Source organism: Malus sylvestris, chromosome 8 (genome assembly GCF_916048215.2).
Source record: "Malus sylvestris chromosome 8, drMalSylv7.2, whole genome shotgun sequence".
NCBI lineage: Eukaryota > Viridiplantae > Streptophyta > Magnoliopsida > Rosales > Rosaceae > Malus > Malus sylvestris.
In genome coordinates, this window is record NC_062267.1 from 1,697,769 (window position 1) to 1,719,695 (window position 21,927).

Genomic DNA, 21,927 nt, shown 5'->3' on the forward strand with positions numbered 1-21,927 from the left:
AAGAACCATACTTATCCAAGCATTCGATTTTTCTTATGGACTTGGAAGGAGATCGGATTGGAGGGTGGATATCCCAAAGCAATATGATCACGGGAACAATTTTTTTCTGGCAGAAAATTGTTGGCATTTGAAAATTACTGCGAGGGGAAGGAGTGGGAGGGATGTTCACTGTTCAGGTTTTGCAGATAGGGCCGAGACACCTTTAATCTACAGGGTTGTGGGCCCTAGATTTTAGTGGGGAGGGGTGTGTCTTATTATTTTATAAGAAGTGTGCTATCTACACATCTATTTTTATTTCTCACACATTTTGTTAATATATATCCGTTAATCTTCTTTAATTTTTCTGACCCGACAGTAGAAAACTAAAAAGATGTTGAAGAAGTAAAAATGGGTGTTTGAATATCACACCCTTTTTATAAAATTACAAAGTTAGAAACGAGAGTAAGAGAGTGACAAGTGGAGGAGGCCAAAGGAACAAAGATGGCAATCATTACTAAAGCATCCGATCAGATCACCCCAAAATAACCAGCAAACCAACGCCCTACCTCAACCTCAAGATAAAATTTGCAGTGTGCGGGAAATATATTGGTATATCAAATGTCACTATATAATTGATTGAATAGTTGTAAAAAAAAAAAAAAAAAAATTTAAACCACTTATATGAAGACACTTCGTATATCAAGTCGTGTTCCTAGCATATTGAAATTTTTTTCCACCCTACCTCTTTCTCGAAAACCTTGTGTAGTAGGGGCATCCAGGTCACGTCATATGTAGATTCTTTCATTAAAAACATAATCTATTTGTATTTTAATTTCATTCGACTTCACGTTAGTTTTATTAGATGTGAAAATAGCCCCAATTAATCAGTGCTACACAAATTTTTCTTACCTCTCTAGAAAACTTGGTATGGGGGCATCCATACCGCTTCATTTGTTGGTCATCTATTAGAAAACATGGGACTCAATGCATTTTGACTTGTCTGACCACAAGCTTATCCTGCTTAGTGGGAGTTTTGCCCTAGTTAGTCGACCCTACACAAAATTTTCCTTCTTAATACAATGAGAAACTTACTTGCATCGAAAATGCTATTAACTTGAATGAGAGTTCAAAATTAACTTTGATTATCACCACAATGACATCTAGGTTATCTCCATCAAAATCACATGAACCCATTTACATTTTCTATTCATTATTTGAAAGATTGTGAAATCAGTGTCCTTTCAACATCTGTCCCTCTCTCTCCATATATCTCGATCGTAAAGTTGGATTCTCTTCCGTCATTTTTCCCTTATCGTCCCATCCCTTCCCTCCTCTTCTCTCTTAGTTTCCTCCTCTTCTTTCTCTCTTTATTGAGAAGGTTAAAACAAGATAATGACGTGACTTCAAATAAGAGAGGAGGGAGGGGAGTTAAAAATAGGAGCGGAGAGAATTCAGATCCATCAATCTCCATATGTATGAAGCATGAATACGATACCTGAAAAAGCAAGATATTCCCATATGCTTAGAGGCTCAGAAGCTGACAATCTTAGAACTGGGAGTGTGCAAAAGACACCCCGCTTTTTCCCTCCTCTCTCCTCTCCCTCCTTTTATTACAGTGGAGAGCAAACCCGGCAGCACTGCATATGAATAGAACAATTTAACGTGCTGAACTAGCTGAGACCAGCTGCTGTCCTTCTGCCTTTCACAACAAGAGAGAGAAAGTGAGGAGAGAGAAAGAGACAGCGACATACACACTGTTTAGAGAGAGAGAGAGAGACGAAGGAAAGTAGATTTGAGAGTCCAAAGGAAATGTGACTGCAGACACTAAAGCTGGAGGCTTGGATGCTTTTTGGCTGTTGGTTGTTTGTAAGTCAGGGAAAATTGGGACCATCTTTTCTCTTGTCATTTTCTCTGTGTTTACTTGCCCAATGAACCTGCCTTCGTTAAGGATCTAGCACAAGTCTATGTTTCTAGCTTTTCTGTTGCGAGTAATGCTAGATAGATTAACTTTTTAGATCGTTTTTATAAATTGTTATATAATTTACAAAATATAATTTAAATAAATGGTACCTAGCATTACCCTTCTGCTGCTGCTTACATTTAGATTAGGCCTGTTCTCTCTTTAACACACAGAGGAGAGAGAGAGAGAGAGAAAGAAAAGAGAGAGGAGAGAGAGAACCATTTCTTCATTAAAGGTAGGATTTGAAACCCAAATCACGGTTTGGTTCTTGCTCTTTGTTTTGCCATTCAAAAGGGGTCATCATAGCTCAAATTCTCAGGTTTACATTCACCAAATTGGGTTTTTCTTCCTCTTGTCAGAAGTGCTTTTCTTTTAAGCCATTTTATGACCACAAATTCACCAAAGATTCTGAGATGGCCTTCTACCTCAATAGCCAAGTCCTATTTATATCTGGGCTCATCAAACTATAGTTGCATTGCTTTTGTCCTTGACATACCCATCTCCCCATCTCTCTCTCTCTCTCTCTCTCTCTCTTTCTCCCTATCTCCCCTATGATCATGAATTAGATTTTTCAATTTGGTTTTCTCCCCTTCGAAAGTTTTGAGCTTTTCAACTTCTTGTTTGCAATGGTGTCACAAGACTCACCCCCAAATCCCTCCTCAAGCATTTTCCACCAGTTCATAATCTCAGACTCCATTTCTGCTCAAAACCATCATCTGGAAAGCCAGCACCTTGACGCTTATCCGCCTTCATTTCAAACTAGTACCACGGTTCCACAAGCTCTCGGAGTCCTCCCCGGCATTCACTCCCTCGGCGAAAGAATGCCCCGATCAGTAGACCTTGTTCAAGCTCCTACTGGCGCATCAGTGGAGAACCAAGCACAGCGGCTTTCGCTCTCCCTCGGTTCCCGCATGCTTGTTCCTTCTGTCCAGTACCGGTACAACAACTTCCTCATTGGGGAAGAATCAGGGGAGGCTTGCAACCCGGGAGTTGAGCACGTAGGCGATGAGTACTGCTTCATGGGCGGCACACTTGCTTCGCATTCAAGGGCACTGAATAGATCCTGCTCCACTTCTTATGGAGCAGAATCTGTAGCTGCTGTCATTGCAAATTCGAAATATCTTAAACCGGCTCAGTCCCTCTTGGAAGAGATTGTTAATGTTGGCGGAAAATTGGTTGACATTAGCAATGAGAAACATGTTGGGAAATTGTACGGAGAAGGGCGGCAAGGCGGTATGGGGCTCTCCTCTGAGCTAAAAGCAGAGCTGTCTTGCAATGCCGGGCTCATGAACTCCGACAAACACGAATTGCAAGCTAGACTTGCAAGCCTCATCACATTGTTGGAACAGGTACAATCTTGATGCTTAGTTTAAGTTTTTAAACAAGACGATATTCTAAACTAGTTTAATCTACGGGAATGGGGGGATTAGAACTTAGGTACAAGGCATCGGACACACTGCCTTAGGGTTTAGGGAACAATTTTGTTTTTTTTTTTTAAGACTTAATTTGTTTGATGTTTTTAAGGTTGAGGATAGATGTGGGAAGTACTACCATCAAATGGAACAAGTGATATCATCATTTGAGATGGTGGTAGGGGAAGGAGCAGCCAAGTCCTACACAGCTCTGGCACTCAAGGCCATGTCAAGGCATTTTTGCAGCTTGAGAGATGCCATAGTATCACAAATCTACACTGAGAAGCGAAAGCTGCTGCAAGATGTTCCGAAAATCAGCAGCGGGTTATCGCAACTGAACTTGCTTGATAGAGAGTGCAGGCACAAAAGAATGTCCCTTCAACAGCTCGGCATTTTCCAGAGCCAACGCCAAGCTTTCAGACCAATTCGTGGATTGCCAGAGACATCTGTTGCGATTCTTCGCACTTGGCTTTTCGAACACTTCCTCCACCCGTAAGCAATCCAAGAACTAATCAACCCTTCATTGGGATTAATCCGAATTAATTGTGTTTAACTTGGTTTTGATCATACAGTTACCCGAATGACAATGAAAAGCTGCTTTTGGCATCACAAACAGGGCTGTCCAAGAACCAAGTAAGTTCCAACAACTTGATTACGTCCTAATTAGTTTCATATGCTGTAGGTCATATGTAACAGTCCGATTTTCTGATGATCCATCCATGTTGTCTCTGTTTCAGGTTGCGAATTGGTTCATAAACGCGCGTGTCCGGCTGTGGAAACCTATGATTGAAGAAATGTACAAGGAAGAGTTTGGGGAGTCTTCAGAGGACTCTAACTCTTTAGCCGCCGGTTCCATGACCGGCGAAGGCAACACAGATCAGACAGAGGATTAATCGCTTGCAGTAGAAGGCATTTCAATTCTTTTGAGTTTGATGGTAAAAATTGCCAGTAGAAGTTTAACGACTGAAGTTGTAAAGATTTTCAATTTCTCAAGTCTAACATATGCAACTGTTGGTTTTGGTTTTGTGATAGTAAATGGAAATCAGGTCTTAGAATTTCTCTTTGATTTCGGAATGCTAGTAAGAATTTTTCACATCCTGCTCACATCTTTTCTTTGATTAGCAAATCCTTTCCTATGCGCGTTTTCTTTCTTTCGGGTGTGGTTTGTCAAACTGAATCTCCCTTGTATCGCGTCTTATTTCATCCAAGGCTCGAATTTCAGAAATAATCCGTCTCCAAAGTTGCACGTAAACAGAAGCTTCAGTTTTGTGGTCGAAATGCTTTACGTTGTAAACTTATACCCAACAAATGGCAGTGTTGAAACCAGAAAGCCACTGTGGTCGCTGTAACACAGAGCTGGAAGCCATAACTGTAGGAATGTCCCAAGAACCTAACAGCATGTATTAGGATTACAAAAGAACAATATACAGAAGAACAATATGCAGCCAATCCTGCATACGCACACTGCATGGCATTATCGACATGCATTCATACGAACGTGAGACACTTACCTGATGCCATGGCCGCTTCTGGTGCGAGATCAAAACAGCCTTCTACTTCCAATACCTCTTTTATGAACTCAACTAGCGAAATAGGTTTGTAGTGTTTTGAGATTCAGCGGTATGGAAGCAGGGACTGCTTCTTGATTATATACTTAGGGTTTCTATCGATTCCACCCTATTAACGGAAAGGATATCCACCCTAATATTCTCTAATCAATCAGAGTCCTATCATGACTCATTTACCATATATTCTCTTAATGAAAGGACCCTAAACTGATTGCAAGATGTTAGGACTCCAATATATTTACTTCTTTAAGGTTCCGAGAATCATGGAAGATTTCATCAACTTGATTGCCAAGTCAACTACTCTTTCAAGGCTCTTGGTATAAGTCATTGTCATTCACAAATGGTTTTACAATAACATCCTCAACTCATCAGGGGGCCTACTCTTCAAAAAATAGGTCGTCTGCATCAGCGTCAAAACTACTTTGCGGACTCCTCCTGGACCTGACCATCTGCAAAGTTAACATGTCCAAATGACATCGGTAAATCATCTCAATTGACCATATGCACAATCCACTAAATTAATGCAAAATTATATCTCGAGTCTCTCACCGGCAAGAGTGATTGCCAAGTTTGCTTGAGCATCTGCCTTGGAGTTTCGTTCCTTTGAAGGTGCACACGAGCATGTCAGAATATTATAAGCAGCCTTCGTGAGGCAGTATAATACAAACCCACGGAAAGCAATACAGCACAAAAGATAAATAGACTCGACTTTGCTCAGCCTCAGGACATGGCTGATCTTGAAGGAGAGCAATTTATCCTTCAGTTTCTTCACCTCTTCATACAAATCCGACATGTTCTGGTTTTTCACCTTCCATAAACCCTGAACCTGTCCAGTTATCTTTCTCCGTTGACACAGAACAAGGAATAAAAGGAAAAGGAAAACCGCAAAACTGCTAAAGTATCAAACAACCAAAGACAAATAAACCACCTCCTTAAGTAGAAGAATGTAATCACAGTACTAACCAACCTGCATACACACGAGTTTGGAGTCGGCTTGGACAGAAATGCTTGTAAAACCATTTTTTTATGAGCACAATTTAACCCTAAAATAACAGCTTGGTACTCAGCAACATTGTTGATTACAACACCCAGACCTTCACGTATTTCACCGATCTACATGAGGAAAGGCATGGTTAGAGTCTTTGAAAGACGAGTAACTATAAGAAAAGACCACCCAGATGTAAAATGTATACCAAGCGTCCATCGTCTGCTCGCAACACAGCTCCAGCACCAGCTATTCCAGGGTTTCCGTTTAATGTACCATCAAAATGAAGAATACAGGAACCCTGCATATTTAACCTGTCCCTGTAGTATCTTTGGTAAGTAAATACGTTGACATTGTGGAATTCACATTTATTTGGTGGTGGTTTTTAGTTTCTACCCGGTGTTGATTTTGTGCATGCTCTGCTGGGAAACAAGGTTGGGTACACCAATGCTGGCACGAGTACTCTTAAATCAATTGACTGGAGCCAATGTGCTTACTGAGGATTGATTATTTGCAACCCTAGATCCAACCACAAGAAGGGTTCAGGTAGCTTGATCATACTCTCACAAATTTCTTATTACATGATCATAAGTTATCTACCGTATAAACAACTGACAAGTTCGAGAAGCAAAATTTTGATTTTGATGTAGTACCGAACAGGCTTCAGGGGATGCATGAAATTTGGTTAACATGCTATACCACCTTTGATTCTCCACGGATTTTGATTCTCCACGGACAATATATTTTTTGAGAATTGATTGGATTACAAACAAAATACTTCTATTTACTTGAGCAAGGAAATTCAAATTTCATACTTGTATTTCTTTTTACAAACTAAAGTATATTGGAAAGAAAATTCATGTATTTTCAACATACTTTTCCGCTACACCCAAGCAAGTCTTAAGTTATAACATCTAGATCAAGATTAAAATAAATCAAACTCCAAATGATTACAAAGTAGCTTCTGAAAACTTAAGGTAAAGAGTGCATACCCTAAACCAAGCTCCAATTATTTCTTCATTATATATAATGTCTTTCTTGTATGACATAATTAACAATGGAGTCTGTTTGATAAACATACTACATCGTGCATGTTTATAATTATAATATATAGTTACTCCACATCAATTGTAAGTTTCATTCCATTTTCACAATAGAGAGTCCGATAAGGTGCGAAGTAGGTTGTGCCCTTCTCCAATACCACTTGATCGATTCCTGAACGGTATAGGTTTATCGCACCGGCATATAAGTCACACTTCTCGAACCAATACTTGTCCCGTTCGACAAACCAGCTGCTAATCAAATATAGTAATATTTGATTCTCATAAACAATAAAAATACTATTTGACAATTATTATTAAGTTCCCACAATAAAAAAAAAGCCATATATATATATATATATATATCATATATTTTTCATTGTGCGTAACTTTCTCTATATATATGTAAATGCATATTACGTACCTATGTATGTACTATAGTTATGTGCCGAGAGTACCAAAACTTATGTACCGATAAGTTCGTACCAAAACTTATGTACTCATGCAATTGTACTGAAACTTATATACCAATACATTTGTACCGAAACTCATTTACCGATGCAATCATACTGAAACTTATGTACCGATACATTCGTACTGAAACATATGTACTGATACATCTATAGCGAAACTTATGTACCAATGCATTCGTATTGAAACTTATGTACTGATGCAATCGTACTGCTACATTTGTGCCGAAACTTATGTATCGATACATTCGTGCTGAAATTTATGTACCAATGCAATCATATCGAAACATATATATATATATATATATCCATGCAATTGTACCAAAACTTATGTGCTGATACTTTCAAACCTATGAGGGGGTTTTTTTTAATATAAATTGTTTTGTATTGTTGTTGACTTTTTGTTTAATTATAAGAAATTAAATAAGTTGTTCTATTTATATGATTGAAGCACAAGAAAATACATTATTTATGGACGGGTAGACGATTTCGGATGGTAAGTTATATATTATAAATGTGCTATAAATACTTAAATATGGTAAGTTTTAATAATAGGGACTTAAATTAGGTTTATACAACCATCTAGGTTAAAACCTAAAAAAAATCTTATTTAAGTGTAGGTTGCTTTGCCCTCGGAATTAATCATCGTGCACCCATGTCTAATTAAAATATACCTATATTGGCTTGAAACATACCGATAGGTTTTAAGATTACACATAACTTGCCATTAGTTTTTTACATACCAAAATTATGATAATATAAGCGTACCAATACCTTGGTACGTATCTAAACAGAAATTACGTAACATATCAAATACTAATTTGTACACAAATTTCGATTACAAAACGTGCTAATAAAGTACCAAATTATTGGTGCGCTATTTTTTAAATAATAAGTCATAATTAAGTAATAGTTCGGGCTACGTAACAGATGTTCGTTCCTTATATATAAACGGACAGTCGAGGGTGTCATTAGTTTGGTTACTAGTACAATGGATCCCCTAGCAGCAAGAGGGACAATGCAAGTGTTGATAACAAATGCCTAGAATACTAAAGTTTCAAAGCTAAGCCCTTGAATTAGCTTAAGTGATGAGAAAAAGGTGGCGATATGTGTTGTAGAATAACCAGTGTCAATTGAATCCAAGCAGCTTCGCTTCAACCTCCGATCTTAATTAGTAAAAAAGAGAAAATATTAAGGTCGACTTGATGCACCAAATCGTGACCCAAATTATGGAGCAATCAAACGTACCGCATTAGAGAATATTCGAAAGCTTATAAAATAAATGAATTTTCGAATTATGTTCCTAGATTTCTTTGATTCCAAAATTTCCAAATATGCCGAAAATTTTGATGGTGATGTGATTCGATTCTGAAATTTTTGAACGGAAATCTCAAGCACAAAATAAAATAAACCCCCGTCGGCCGCCAATCAAATTCCGATTTGTACACAAATATGGTCTTCTGAACATTTTTCTTATTTTACATACATCAGAATATAAAACGTAATGTTCTTCGCAACCAAACGCATTTGTGACTTAAAGAAAATTGAATTGTACGTATAACTCAGTCATATCATCTAATAAGACATACAACTCCATAAAACACCCCAATTAATTGTTTGGTAACTTTCATAAAAATAATTGGAAAGTAGTACATCTTCTTTCGAACAGATAAATTTCAATTGCTAGGTGTTTTATGGGTTGGGGGATCGACTTGTTTACTAGATGCAGCAGCAGTAGTCGTCCTCTTTGTCAATTTGTACTTGACCATCCTCGCAATCTTGTAGAACCAGAAAGCGCTCACCAGCTGCAACCCTACCGCCATCGCCTGAAAAACACGAATAGCTCAATGACATGTTTACTTACTTAGAATCAAAGTGAGAGTACATTACTCGACGAGCAGTTCAGTTCGAGGTAAAGGAAAAATACCTTGATGATGAATGGGTTGTTAGCAGACAGAGTCACATAGGTGAGATAAGGCCCGCCTACCATCCTTGCAACCGTGAATATAACTGCAAATAAAATCTATATATGCTATTTTTACTAGCGTTCATTCAATAACTATTTCGTTTTTAAATTTTATTTTTTTATTATTTTTGCAATTATAGAAGAAAAATACGTGGGAGAAATGAGGAACGACGAAGAGTTCGAGTTTTAAGTAACTTACATCGGCTGCTAGGTTTAGATCGGTGTCTCTGTAACCAAGCTCTTTGAGAAGCTCCCTTATATGGAGGAAGGGGCTGGACAACTCTGTTATCCACAATGCTGCCACCATCTCCGACCCACACTAACAAATTTAGCACCGAATAAGAATATCATTACCCCAGAATTCTGATTCAGTTCGAGAAAACGTTATGAGTTATGATGACTAATCTTAATTCGAAAGAACGATGCTTGCCTCGTTTATCGTTACTACAAATCACAGTTTGATACATATCAAGAGCGAAATTCAGTAAAATATGAAGTAAGTAACTTATCAACACGTCTAGATCAAGAAAAATGTAATTAGCATCTACTAATCAGTCATAACCAAATGGAATCAACATGAGGTCAAGTGTCAAAATACAGAGACTCTCATACTTTATAAAACTCATGATAGGAGGAAATTAAGACTCACATAGTTGTTTATAATAGGGAAAGGGTGGGCTATTCACACACCTTTTTTTTACCTTTCACATGCCCTTCTCAATTTTCGACTACTGGATCGAATGAATTGAAGAGAGTCAAATGACAAAATTAACCAAGAATGTCTGGAACATAAAAAGGGATGCGTAGATAACACTATCGAGAAAGAAACTAGTTTACCTTTTGGTAGGAAAGGCCTGCTCCAATGCCAACAATGCTGACCAAATGGTGGAAGAAATTATCAGGATTGAATTTCTTGTCAAAGAGGCAACACACAAGATCGTATATGAGATAAGAAAGGCTCACAGACAGTGCTTTCATCTGCGTATATATTAGAGCAGAAACACTTTAAGTTAAATTCTTTAAAAATACGCCATGCTGAGTTTTTAACAGAAGAAAGTTCGAATTTTACTAAGCAACCGTTTGATAATCATTTCGTTTTCAATTTCAACTTTCATTTTCTTGAAAGTAGAAAACAGTTATTAAACAAGTTTTCAAAAGCTGAAAACTAAATAGTTATCAAACGGCTTCTAACTGAGCAACTCGCATCGAGCTCTCTCTAAGTATCTTTTTTTATTTTTTTTATTTTATAAAACTTAAAGATTATTATTCCCACGAAAAAAAAAAAAACAAAACAAAACAATATACCTGTCGAGGAGAAGAAGTTGAAGCCAGAGGGCACACAGGGCAGTTCCAATCTTGAACAGAGAGGGAAGCTAAGGTCACAGCCACAGTTGCATGAACTGTGGATACAAGGCGGTTGCAGAAGTCGAACGATCGCTTCGGAAGCATCTTTCGTATGAACAGAAACGCCGTAGTCCATGAAATCACCCCCAACACCACCACACTTGCAATTTGCTCCTCCATCCTCCTCCTCCCTCTCTTTTTTTCTGTCTATTTTTTTTTCCTTCTAATTTCTGAAAAATGAAAGCATAAAATGTTTGATTCTGGAAAGCTTTTAATTTAATTTATGAATTTGTTATTGGTTGGAACTTCATTTATTTTAGTAGTTGGATTTGAAGGTTAAGGGGGGAAAGTAGGTGCTTGTACCAAACTTTAAATTAAAATTAAATATGATATGAAGACAACAAAATAAGTAAATACAATTTAATTTATTTATGGCTTCCGTTCGTTCGTTCGTTCGTTTTGAATCATGCAAATTTGCTGACATTATAAAATGACTAATTCCTAATCAATTGTTAGTTGATCAAAATAATTAGTGTAAAATAGTCGTGAGTTATTAGCTGGATGATTCTTGTTTCAGAATATCCATTGTATTGCATGCACTGCATATATGTACCTCTACCTCGTGGTGGAGAGATTTTTTAATGTGCCAAAAATACAGCACGGTACACCAAGAATTATAATATAATTAGTTGGAAATTTGAAAAAAAAAATATCAACCAATTGTATTATGACACTTAATGTAATAGAATATGTTCACCGACAAATTTATCGCTCAATATTATTGTTAGTAGTCATTGTTCTACGTTCATGGAATAGACACAGAACACACTCATCAACTTAATTAAAGCTTAATTAGTTTAGTCACTCTGTTAACTATAAAATGAGTGAAAAAATATTTTCTTTTGATACAAGTTTTACCTAGTAGGTGAACCAAACTCATAATTTCGACTATGTTTGGATGAGAGAAATAAACTTGGAATTTAGATAAAAGTCATAATTTATAAATTGACATGCACCAATTCCTTTGTTTAGATTCATAAATATAGAAATTTAGAATTTCCGCATAGAAAAGAAACTTGGAATTTGGGACCTTTTTTTTTTTTTTTTTTTTTTTTTTTTGGAGAACCTCGGCGGTACGAGGGAAATTTATTGATAAGAAAAAAGAAGATACACCTGGACAGGGGGGACATAAACCTAACCCCTCATAGAACAAGAGAAAAGAAATACAAAAAAGGGGGGGACATGCACCTTACCCCTTTTGAGAAAGGAAATACAAAAGAGGGGGGGGGACATAGACCGTACCCCTCTTGGAAAAGAAAATACAAGGAAAAGACTGGGGGGACATAAGCCCAAACCCCTCTATAAACCTAAAAGGTAATAACTTGCAAGACAAGCTGCAAAACAAAAGGGAATCCAAAAAGGTTAGGAAAAGAAAGGAGAACACACATCAAGAAGAGGAGACAAACCTGTAGGTTGGCATGCCCAAGAAATCTGAGTGCAGAGGAGGAAGGATCTCTATAGGGGGAGCGGAATGCCAAACAAGTGAAGATGATAGAAGCCCTAAATTGGCTAATTTGTCAGCAACAACATTCCCTTCTCGAAAAATATGAGAGCAACGAAAAACCATGTTCTGCAAAAGGAGAGTACAATTGTTCCAGCGTGTCTGGAGTGACCAAGGGGGAGAGAAAGATCCAGAAGCAAAACATGATATTACACTAGAAGAGTCGCTTTCAAGCCATAAATTTTGCCAACCCCGCGCGTGGGCCATTTCCAAATTTCTATGATTGAGAGTTTAAAAATAACAAATTCATTATCCAATTCCCTTGTTCTTTTAGGTTAACTAACTGGAAGATAAAATCACTTCATTTCAATTTTTGTCATTTTAAAACTTCTTAATCATCTTAATTTTTTCCATTCAAATATAGTGTAGATGAGTTTCAAGCCCTTTACAAGTAATACAATTGTACAAAAACTCCTTAGATATAGTGTAATAACAGTTGGATGCAATGGTCGAATAAATTTTATCATTAAACAATTAATGCGTTGTGTTATAAAATAAAAGATTTGGTACAATACTTATATAATATATACACACACACACACACACACACACACACATTTAATATAATCACCATCAAGATGGTTAGATTATCATTGTATTAAATACATATAACCAATACTTAAATGTATTTTATACAATCATTATATTGATGATCAAATGATAATTGTTAAATGCATGTATTCACATGAATACATATGAATAATTGTATTAAATACATATATTATGAATTATTGTTTTAGTACTTTAATTGGGAAAGAATAGTTCCTAGGTGTTCGGTTTTATTTTGAGGTCTTTTGATATGGGTCTAAAGTAACAAAAAATTAAAACTATTTCAAAAGTCAATAAAAATTGAACTTATTTCAAAAGTAAACCTATAAAATTAGACCTATTTCAAATTTTTCCTGTTATTCTTTAGGTTTTCGAACCACCCCTATGAACAACGCCAAGTTGTATAATCAACCAATTTCCTCTATACATATGTCATATTATGAACCATTCATTTTTGTAATCTCAATTTATATATCAAATACGCAAAACGTCAATCAGATTGAACATCTTATATTAATATATTATATACGTATCAAACAAATCGAAAATATTTAATGAAACATTTAGTGTTTGACATATATACATTTGTATCTGACATTTCCACCTGATTGATTTTTTAGGATTAAAATATATGTACTGTGAATCTGTGATCAATTTATAATCACAATTAATTACGTGCACATATGTTTTGACTCCCAAAATAAAATAAAAATAAAATAAAAGTTAAGGAAAATTAATGAAAATATCTTGAAAACTTTAAGTTTTAAAATGTAAGGTGAATAGTACTAGAATTAAACTTTTAATGTAAAAATAAGATTTTTCGTTAAAATAAACAGTAATCGGAACTTTTCGTTAAAGTTCTTCGAAAGTTGTAATAAAATGATCGGAATTCTGATTTGGGTTGGTTGGGGCCCGTTATTCACAAAGTTCATCAATTGGTTGTGGGCCTTGACTGGGTCAGTAGCCCTTATTAGGTGAGTCCAATAACTTTCTGTCCACGTCATCATCTGCAGATATCCGATTCCGGTTCAGTGTTTCTCTGTATTGAGCTCCGATATTTCGTGATGGAGTTGTGTAAAATATCGGGTTCCGCGGCCTTCCAATTCGGCCATCTCCCGAAACGTTCCGTCTTCCGAATGACCGGCACAGAGTTCAAACCACAAAACCGGATGTTCATCGCCGGAATGGGTTTCGTCGGCCAGCGCCTGGGGCGCGAGCTCAAGAACCACGGATGGTAATTAAATCTTAATCACTTCTGGTGCTTAATTTCACATTTCATGAACTGAATTTCAATTTTAGGGTTCCTAATTTAAGCTTAAATCTTGCTGTTATTAGGGATGTCTCTGGTACTTGCACTAGCATTAACAAGAAGAAGAAACTTGAGGAAGAAAGGAGCTTTCAGATTTACCTTTTTGATGCAAATGAGCCAGAGTAATTGCCAATTTTTTGAATTTAATATTTTTTTTTTTGAATTTTCTTTGGTGATTTGCTTAATTTGGGAAACCAATATCTGGATATTGTTCAGTGTGATCATCCTTGATGCTATCAAGAACCATACGCACATGGTTGTCTCCATTCCTCCTGTTCCGGGCATCGGTGATCCGGTATGATACATTCTTGCCCAGTTAGGTTAGGAGATAATCGGAACTGTTTATCGAGTTTAGCGACAATTTCTATAGGGAGCTGTTATTGGCAATCCAAAAATCTAATCTTGCAAACCTCTCGTAAAAAACTACGAGATGCTTGTGCATGGAGTGCAGAATAACTTTTTTAGAGTGTTAATGACAGTTTCGGTCTTTAGGGGCAACTAATGTAGGCCTTGCTTTTGTAGATGCTGCATTATGAACAAATTCTAAGGAGAGAACTTGTGGGTGGAAATCTTCAATGGCTTGGTTATCTGTCATCAACTAGTATGTATGTTTTCGTTTTGATAAGACTGATATAGATAAAATATGGTCGACAAGCATTCATATATAGGCTGGTTTGGTATTGCTGTGTTTTGAAAAAAAACTGCTTCTACTGTGCTATGAGAATAAGCAATTGTGAAATAAAACAGCTGAGTGTTTGGTAAACTTTTTTGTAAAAATGCTTTTGAAGAAAAAAAAAAGCAGTATTATAGTGTTTGGTACACTTTTATGTAAAACAGATGTGAAAAAAAACCGGGTTTTCAAAGCTGGGTTTTGCAGCATTTTGTTTTTGGCTTTTTTTCACCCAAAACTATGAAAAAAAGCTGAAGCTGAATGTTTACCAAACACAAAAAAGCTCCCAGCTTTTTTTTATACCAGCTTTTTTTATAATCACCTCAGTACCAAACCAGGGCTTAATCAGAAAATGAAATTCTAACATTGCGATTTTACTCGAAGTAGCTCGTTATGCATCTCACTTGTTGCCCGCTTTCATGGGAAGTGAGTCAAGTGACAATGTTGCACTCTCCGTTTCTTCAAAACTAGTTGTGCATTGTTTGTTTTCTCAAATGCTCGCCAATGTTAGTTTTTTAACTATGGAATTGCTTCTGCTAGGTGTATATGGAGACACTGGCGGTGCATGGGTAGATGAGGAGTAAGTGAGTGCACCTAAGTTAACGACCTTGATATGCAAACTACTGCTCAATATAACAAATTGTCTCAGAAACTTTGACTATTATTTGGCAGTTATATCCCCAACCCCGAGAGTGAGTCGGGCAGGTTAAGGTTAGCTGCTGAGGAAGGGTGGTTCAATTTCGGCCAGAGTCTTGGCATCTCAACACAAGTATTTCGGCTCGGAGGCATCTATGGTCCTGGTAGAAGGTTGTGAGAATTTCAAAATCATTATGTTTAAATCCTGTCTTTTCTCTTCACTCTATAATTAAGAGTAAGCCTTCCCCGTTTCCGAAGTTTCAAAATTGAAAACACATTTCTTCATAGCAATGCAGTGTCAGCTCCCTGCTCTATTTGATAAATTTTTCGCTTCTTTCTCAAGGTAAAAGTTGGGTTTTTTGCAAACTATTTTCTGCAGTGCTGTCGATACAATAGTCAAGCAGGGAGCTTTATCGGAGAGTCAGAGAATGAGAGGACATCGGCAATTCACATCAAGAGTTTCTGTTGATGATATTTGTCAAGCAATTATAGCCAGTATATGTACACCGTCATCCAGGTTGGCTCTGAGTTTCATTTTTTCTTAACTTTTTTCGACTCTTTTTCAAAACCATTCATTCTAAAGGTGTGAAATATAGTTTATGTACACTGAAATGATGGGCTTTGAAATCGCAGGCGAGTTTACAATATTGTTGACGATGATCCAGCCCCAAGGGAAGAAGTATTCGAGTATGCAAGAGACTTGGTTGAGAAAAAGTGGCCTGGCTGGATCAAACAGCCTTCAGAGCAAAGAGAGTCTTCGGAACTTATTGTTAAGAAGAGAGGTTTACGGGAAGAGAAGAGAGTTTCGAACGCTCGTATGAAGAAGGAACTAGGAGTGAGGCTGCTGCATCCAAGTTACAGGTCGGGATTGCTGAGTATTATTGATCAAATGGATAGCCCTTTTCAACACGGCAAATTGAATTCATGAGGAGTGGAAGTGGAACTCTCCAATCATCGAACTGTATTTCCTCTTGTTTTAAACATTTTAGATGAAAAAATGATTTCCATACAACCTTTTTTTCGTTGACAATCTGCTGAAAAATGCTAGATCTTTAAATCGACGCACTTCGAACACGATTTATTCTTAACAAAACTTATGTGCATAAATTGTCATTTATGGCGGCCAAACGGCTCATCTGCTCTCCCACATCGCTCGTTTTAGACTTTACATGCAAAAATCGTCACACGTGAAGAAGCGTGTTCCGTAATTGTGTTTCTTCAGGTTTGGGAATTACCCCTTGCAGAACTGACTGGGGCTAATGTTATTGGGCTACACTGAGTCCAACTGGCCCAAGTAGACATAAGGCTTATGGATAACCCAAATCATCTAGGAAAAAGGCCGGGTTAGCTCAGATCGTTAGCTAGAAAAATTAATGAAAATGGTTTGAAAACTTTTGAGTTTTAACAATAAAAATAAAATAAAAAATAAAAAATAAAATGAATAGTATCATAATTATTTTTTTAATGTAAAAATATAAATTTTCGTTAAAATAACCTGAGCTATTCGTTAAAATGAAGGAGAGCTTTAATTCGTTAAAGTTCACAGCCAGCCTCAGTGTTTGTCTCTCTATCTGACTCGTTGCTTCCATTCAGTCTGCGCTCTTCGGAACAAGATACGGTGTCTCATCTCTTCTCTACCAACAAGAAACTAATCGAAAAACCCTAAAAAATTCGATTGAAGTGGCGCAATCTTAAGCGAGTGCTGCGGCTCTGCTTGCCCAGCTTCTCTGTTCTAGGTAATTTATCATATGAAATTAGGGCTTTTGGGCAAAAGGATATCTAATTTATGGGATTTAATTGTTTTTTTGTCTGGAATTAAATTTAGGGTTCATTTCCTTTTCCTTGTTCAAGCTGAGAGATTTGTGCATGTTTTGCATTTACTGTGCTGCATTGTAAATTAGTAGGAGGAGAAATTGGAGAAAAATCATATCCCTTTATCTGGATTATGCTTTCGACTTGTGAAATTGGGTTTTATTTAATCAGGTACCTGGCTATGATTCCGAATGGCTGCGCCATGCCCGCCGGGTGCAGTTCTGTGAATTTGGGAGTGTGCAAGCCATCGGTTTCTGGTGGCCCTGTCTTGTCATGTGCTTCCCGCTTTCAAGCTAAGGCGGCTGCGTTTCCATGCTTGAGTTCATGGAGAGCTCAGCAGGAAGGTAACTCTCGGTTGTATGTTTAATTCCGGTATGAAAAAGTATATCACTGTGTAGTTCTCAATCCTATCTGTTAATGTGCTTGACACACACTTCACCGGCTATCATTTACTCGCACGAAAATACATATTTGCTCAAATAGAATTTGATGTATTATTCGCCAACCCATATGTTGAGTTGAGTGCGAGTTTTGATTCGACATTACTTTTGTTGTAGTTATGCCACTTTTGAACCCCTGTGCTGCATCGAGCCCATTTTTCAGCGGGGATCACGGTAGCTTGTTACGCACAATCCCTGCATTGAAAAGTAGATGCAAATCTCGTATGGCCCCTCAAGCATCTAAGGATGTTCCATACAGTTTTCGGTTCCCTCCAATGACTAAGAAACCAAAGTGGTGGTGGAGGACGTTAGCCTGTCTCCCCTACTTGATGCCCCTACACGAGACATGGATGTATGCTGAGACAGCGTATCATCTACACCCGTTCTTGGAGGACTTTGAATTCTTAACATACCCGTTCCTCGGAGCCATTGGGAGGTTGCCCAGCTGGTTCTTGATGGCATACTTTTTCGTTGCGTATCTGGGAGTTGTGAGGAGAAAGGAATGGCCTCATTTCTTCAGGTTTCATGTGGTGATGGGCATGTTGCTTGAGATTGCCTTGCAGGTGATAGGGACTGTGAGCCGTTGGATGCCGCTTGCTGTCTACTGGGGTAAGGTTGGGATGCACTTCTGGACGGCCATTGCATTTGCTTACCTTTTCACCGTGTTGGAGGCCATACGTTGTGCTCTTGCTGGCATGTATGCTGATATCCCCTTCGTCTCTGATGCTGCATATATTCAAATTCCATATGACTAACAGAGTGAACGAAAGCACAACAGAAACTCATAAAGAATGTTGTCTTCGCATTGTTTGGATTTTGTTGTACGAGATGAAAACTTGTTAGCCGAAGTAGTTTTTCGAAAATCGACATTTGTGTAAATGTTTTAATTGAATCAGCTTGGTGTGTTCTAGCTGCTGAGTTCTCGTTCGGGTCGTGTTTTTTTTGTTGTTTTTCTATTCTAATTTTATGACCATTTCGATTTCCTTTTCTTTTTCTTTGATGTGGGCGGTGTCAGTGTGTAACATATCGATGAAAAATTAAGGATTGATATGGAAACCGGAAAGGGGTGAAATGCAAATTTTACCCTATATTGGCGAGATGTAGGAAAATCAATGAATATCGACGATATTTATTGATCCACCACATAAATTTTGCTAGAACTCATGACAGATTTCGAACTTTTGAATTTTTATTTTTTATTTTTTAAATTCTCTAATTTAGGCTAAATTTGAATGAGTTGATATACCCACCCATTGCAATTTTCATAATTTTTGTCCAAGGGAATTGATGTCAATATCAATATTGGGAAGTGGTCTTTTACCACAGTGATGGAAAGATGTTGAGTTTTTGCAAGACGGCTTGGGTTCAAACCCCGATGGCTAATCTAACAAATTCTATCATTTGACAAAAAAAAAAAATCAATATTGATATTTTCACCTGTATCCATATCTTAAACGCCGATTGGGGGCAAGTGACATTTTACCATAATGGTAGAAATAAATTGAGCTCTTGCATGACGGCTTGAACCCCAGCAGTATCTAATATAATATTTAATTTAACAAAATCTGTCGGGAAAAAAAAAAGCGCTGACTGTGGGAGGGTTGGGGTTTGGGCTGATTTGCATCTTGATATTATGAATGGACCACTGGCGACCAAAAGCATGAAGCGTGGGCCGCAATGTAAATTTCATACCTAGCGGCTAGCGGTTTGGTGGAGGCAGAGAAACTTATTTGCACCTAGAATGTAAAGGTAAGAGTAAAACTTGGATCGGGACAACCTGAATTTGTTCATACTCAACTAGATTTTTAAATTTGAGTAGACCATCTTTAAAGAAGATGTTAAATATGTCCATAGGATTAAAAGATATTTAGGTGTTCTCTAATGGATATGCTATATATGATATGGCATGTGAGTCATTTGACTCCTTACTTTCTAGCTGGCTTTTTTGACAGAAAACAAAGAAGGAGTCAAATATATTTAATTGAATTTTTTAATACATAGATCCCATTAACAACCAATAGAATAAAAATTAGAATTAATTTTGATTATTTCTTAATAGTTAATGTAACTCTAGGTCCAATAAAATAATAAAATAAACATTAACCTATTAAATTTTGGTTGAATTAAAATTCTCCCTAAGATAAAACATAAAAATTAAAAAATAATATTAAAAATATGAAAACTTTGTGCTCTAATTTTTATATTCTATCCAATTAATTGGGCATGTCGTTTTTAGTCTAACATCACTTTGTGTTTTCGGTCATGTTAGGAGATCAAATTTTTTAAATTAAATTTACAAATTAAATGATGTGGTTGTAAATCATTTAATTATTAACCAAGTGTTGTTTAACGTGTTTACTTCTTATTGGTGACACATTAATTAGTTTACGAATTTAATCTCCTTAGCATTACCTGTGTTTTTGTGTTGCCTTTCATGCTTGCAACTTGCAATCCATGCATACAAACTGACAAAAACCAATAAAACCAAATCTGTCGGATGAGGTGGCCCCTACGTCTTTTCATGGAATAAGTTTAATGGGCTAAAAAAAACACTATTTCGCTACTGCAAATTATTGTTGTTACCCAATTACATTTGAATATGTGTTAAATAATTAAAATTATAAATATAAACTAAACCTGTGTCCAAACGTGATTTGATACAAGCTGGTGCTGCTGCCGAATTTTGCAACATCCAAGTGGTGTACCTAAAAAAAATCGAATGGAAGTTCCTAAGAGGTGGTGTGGAAATTCTGATCGTTGAAATAATTGAAATGATGGACTTATTAAATATTGGCGATGCTAGCGATCAATCAATGGTTTTGGGAACAAAAAACAATACAGCTAGCTCCAATTATTTCTTCATTATATATAGCATCTCTTATATGACATACAATGGAGTCTGCCTGACAAACATACCGCATATCATGCATGTTTATAACTATAACACATAGTTACTCCACATCAATAGTAAGTTTCATTCCATTTTCACAATAGGGAGTCAGATAAGGTGCGAAGTAGGTTGTGCCCTTCTCTAATACCACATGATCGTTTCCTGAACGGTATATGTTTATCGCACCGGCATATAAGTCACACTTCTCGAACAAATACTTGTCCCGTACAGCAGCTACCATTTTTTTTTTTTTTTTTTTTTTTTTTTTTTTTTTTGGAGAACCTCGGCGGTACGAGGGAATTTTATTGATAAGAAAAAAGAAGTTACACCTAGACAGGGGGGGACATAAACCTAACCCCTCATAGAACAAGAGAAAAGAAATACAAAAGAAAAGGGGGGGACATGCACCTTACCCCTTTTGAGAAAGGAAATGCCAGAAAAAGAGGGGGGACATAGACCGTACCCCTCTTGGAAAAGAAAATACAAGGAAAAGACTAGGCGGACATAAGCCCAAACCCTTCTATAAACCTTAAAAGGTAATAACCTGCAAAACAAACTGCAAAACAAAAGGGAATCCAAAAAGGTTAGGAAAAGAAAGGAGAAGACACATCAAGAAGAGGAGACAAACCTGTAGGTTGGCATGCCCAAGAAATCTGAGTGCAGAGGAGGGAGGATCTCAATTGGGGGAGTGGAATGCCAGACAAGTGAAGATGATAGAAGCCCTAAATTGGCTAATTTGTCAGCAACAACATTCCCTTCTCGAAAAATATGAGAGCAACGAAAAACCATGTTCTGCAAAAGGAGAGTACAATTGTTCCAGCGTGTCTGGAGCGACCAAGGGGGAGAGAAAGATCCAGAAGCAAAACATGATATTACACTCGAAGAGTCGCTTTCAAGCCATAAATTTTGCCAGCCTCGCGCGTGGGCCAATTCGACAGCAAGGATGACAGCATGGAGCTCCGCATAGAAAGAAGTACGATGGCCCAAGCTTAGGGAGAAACCACCAAGAAAGTAACCCGTAGAATCTCGAAAAACCCCGCCACAAGCCGCAGGACCCGGATTACCTTTAGCAAGGCCATCAGTATTCACTTTGATCCAAGAAGAAGGAGGGGGGTGCCAAAGAACAGGGACAATAGAAAGAGCTTTACAGGGGTTAGGCGATATTCCAAGAGAGACTAAAAGTTGCCGGTCCAAAATGCCTCGTACATGTCCAGGGGTGAGAGCTCCAACCTGCCTAATCCAGGCCAAGGTGGAGCGGCAGAGACGTGAGAAGGAGGGAGGTTTGCCTTCAAACTTCACTTTATTACGCATCTTCCAAATAGCCATGAGTAAGAAA

General features: G+C 37.3%; 4 protein-coding genes and 1 pseudogene across 6 annotated transcripts; 3 read left to right on the forward strand and 2 right to left on the reverse strand.

Annotated features, from left to right (window-relative positions):
* Positions 1–1,531: 1,531 nt before the first annotated feature.
* LOC126632368 (BEL1-like homeodomain protein 11) lies at positions 1,532–4,444 on the forward strand. The gene is made up of 4 exons (XM_050302749.1): positions 1,532–3,288; positions 3,464–3,843; positions 3,924–3,984; positions 4,089–4,444. Exons 1-4 carry the CDS (start codon positions 2,566–2,568, stop codon positions 4,242–4,244), a joined length of 1,320 nt encoding a protein of 439 aa, XP_050158706.1. The 5' UTR covers positions 1,532–2,565; the 3' UTR covers positions 4,245–4,444.
* An 892-nt stretch (positions 4,445–5,336) lies between these two features.
* On the reverse strand, positions 5,337–6,211 carry LOC126632496 (uncharacterized; annotated as a pseudogene).
* A 2,605-nt stretch (positions 6,212–8,816) lies between these two features.
* Positions 8,817–10,996, reverse strand: LOC126630983 (uncharacterized). Of its 3 annotated transcripts, none has more exons than XM_050301146.1 (5): positions 10,686–10,996; positions 10,218–10,254; positions 9,580–9,699; positions 9,342–9,424; positions 8,817–9,240 (listed from the first exon to the last, which is right to left on the reverse strand). In XM_050301146.1, the coding sequence occupies exons 1-5, from the start codon at positions 10,902–10,904 to the stop codon at positions 9,091–9,093; spliced, it is 609 nt and encodes a 202-aa protein (XP_050157103.1). In that variant the 5' UTR covers positions 10,905–10,996; the 3' UTR covers positions 8,817–9,090. The 3 variants fall into 3 exon arrangements, 2 of the variants coding, with proteins under 2 accessions (XP_050157103.1, XP_050157102.1); XM_050301145.1 differs by having other exon boundaries at positions 9,342–9,437; positions 10,218–10,358; positions 10,686–10,980; XR_007626182.1 differs by having other exon boundaries at positions 9,092–9,240; positions 10,218–10,358; positions 10,686–10,981.
* A 2,841-nt stretch (positions 10,997–13,837) lies between these two features.
* Positions 13,838–16,523, forward strand: LOC126631728 (uncharacterized). Its single transcript, XM_050301869.1, has 8 exons — positions 13,838–14,068; positions 14,170–14,265; positions 14,360–14,438; positions 14,666–14,744; positions 15,354–15,393; positions 15,486–15,620; positions 15,829–15,966; positions 16,083–16,523. Exons 1-8 carry the CDS (start codon positions 13,899–13,901, stop codon positions 16,375–16,377), a joined length of 1,032 nt encoding a protein of 343 aa, XP_050157826.1. The 5' UTR covers positions 13,838–13,898; the 3' UTR covers positions 16,378–16,523.
* Positions 16,524–16,993: 470 nt separating this feature from the next.
* On the forward strand, positions 16,994–18,611 carry LOC126631729 (protein TIC 20-I, chloroplastic-like). The gene is made up of 3 exons (XM_050301870.1): positions 16,994–17,185; positions 17,433–17,605; positions 17,819–18,611. The coding sequence occupies exons 2-3, from the start codon at positions 17,443–17,445 to the stop codon at positions 18,454–18,456; spliced, it is 801 nt and encodes a 266-aa protein (XP_050157827.1). The 5' UTR covers positions 16,994–17,185; positions 17,433–17,442; the 3' UTR covers positions 18,457–18,611.
* The last annotated feature ends 3,316 nt before the right edge of the window (positions 18,612–21,927 follow it).

Bases quoted from the DNA above. Each gene is read 5' to 3' on its own strand.
- LOC126632368 (XM_050302749.1), top strand. From the start codon at position 2,566: ATGGTGTCACAAGACTCACCCCCAAATCCCTCCTCAAGCATTTTCCAC. The intron at 3,844-3,923 runs GTAAGCAATCCA...TTGATCATACAG, and splicing joins TTCGAACACTTCCTCCACCC to TTACCCGAATGACAATGAAA. The intron at 3,985-4,088 runs GTAAGTTCCAAC...TCTCTGTTTCAG, and splicing joins CAGGGCTGTCCAAGAACCAA to GTTGCGAATTGGTTCATAAA.
- LOC126630983 (XM_050301145.1), bottom strand. From the start codon at position 10,904: ATGGAGGAGCAAATTGCAAGTGTGGTGGTGTTGGGGGTGATTTCATGG. The intron at 9,700-10,217 runs GTAAACTAGTTT...TAAATTTGTTAG, and splicing joins CAGGCCTTTCCTACCAAAAG to TGTGGGTCGGAGATGGTGGC. The intron at 9,241-9,341 runs GTATTTTTCCTT...CGTGTTTTTCAG, and splicing joins ACAACCCATTCATCATCAAG to GCGATGGCGGTAGGGTTGCA.
- LOC126631728 (XM_050301869.1), top strand. From the start codon at position 13,899: ATGGAGTTGTGTAAAATATCGGGTTCCGCGGCCTTCCAATTCGGCCAT. The intron at 14,439-14,665 runs GTATGATACATT...TTGCTTTTGTAG, and splicing joins TTCCGGGCATCGGTGATCCG to ATGCTGCATTATGAACAAAT. The intron at 15,967-16,082 runs GTTGGCTCTGAG...TTGAAATCGCAG, and splicing joins ATATGTACACCGTCATCCAG to GCGAGTTTACAATATTGTTG.
- LOC126631729 (XM_050301870.1), top strand. From the start codon at position 17,443: ATGATTCCGAATGGCTGCGCCATGCCCGCCGGGTGCAGTTCTGTGAAT. The intron at 17,606-17,818 runs GTAACTCTCGGT...CTTTTGTTGTAG, and splicing joins ATGGAGAGCTCAGCAGGAAG to TTATGCCACTTTTGAACCCC.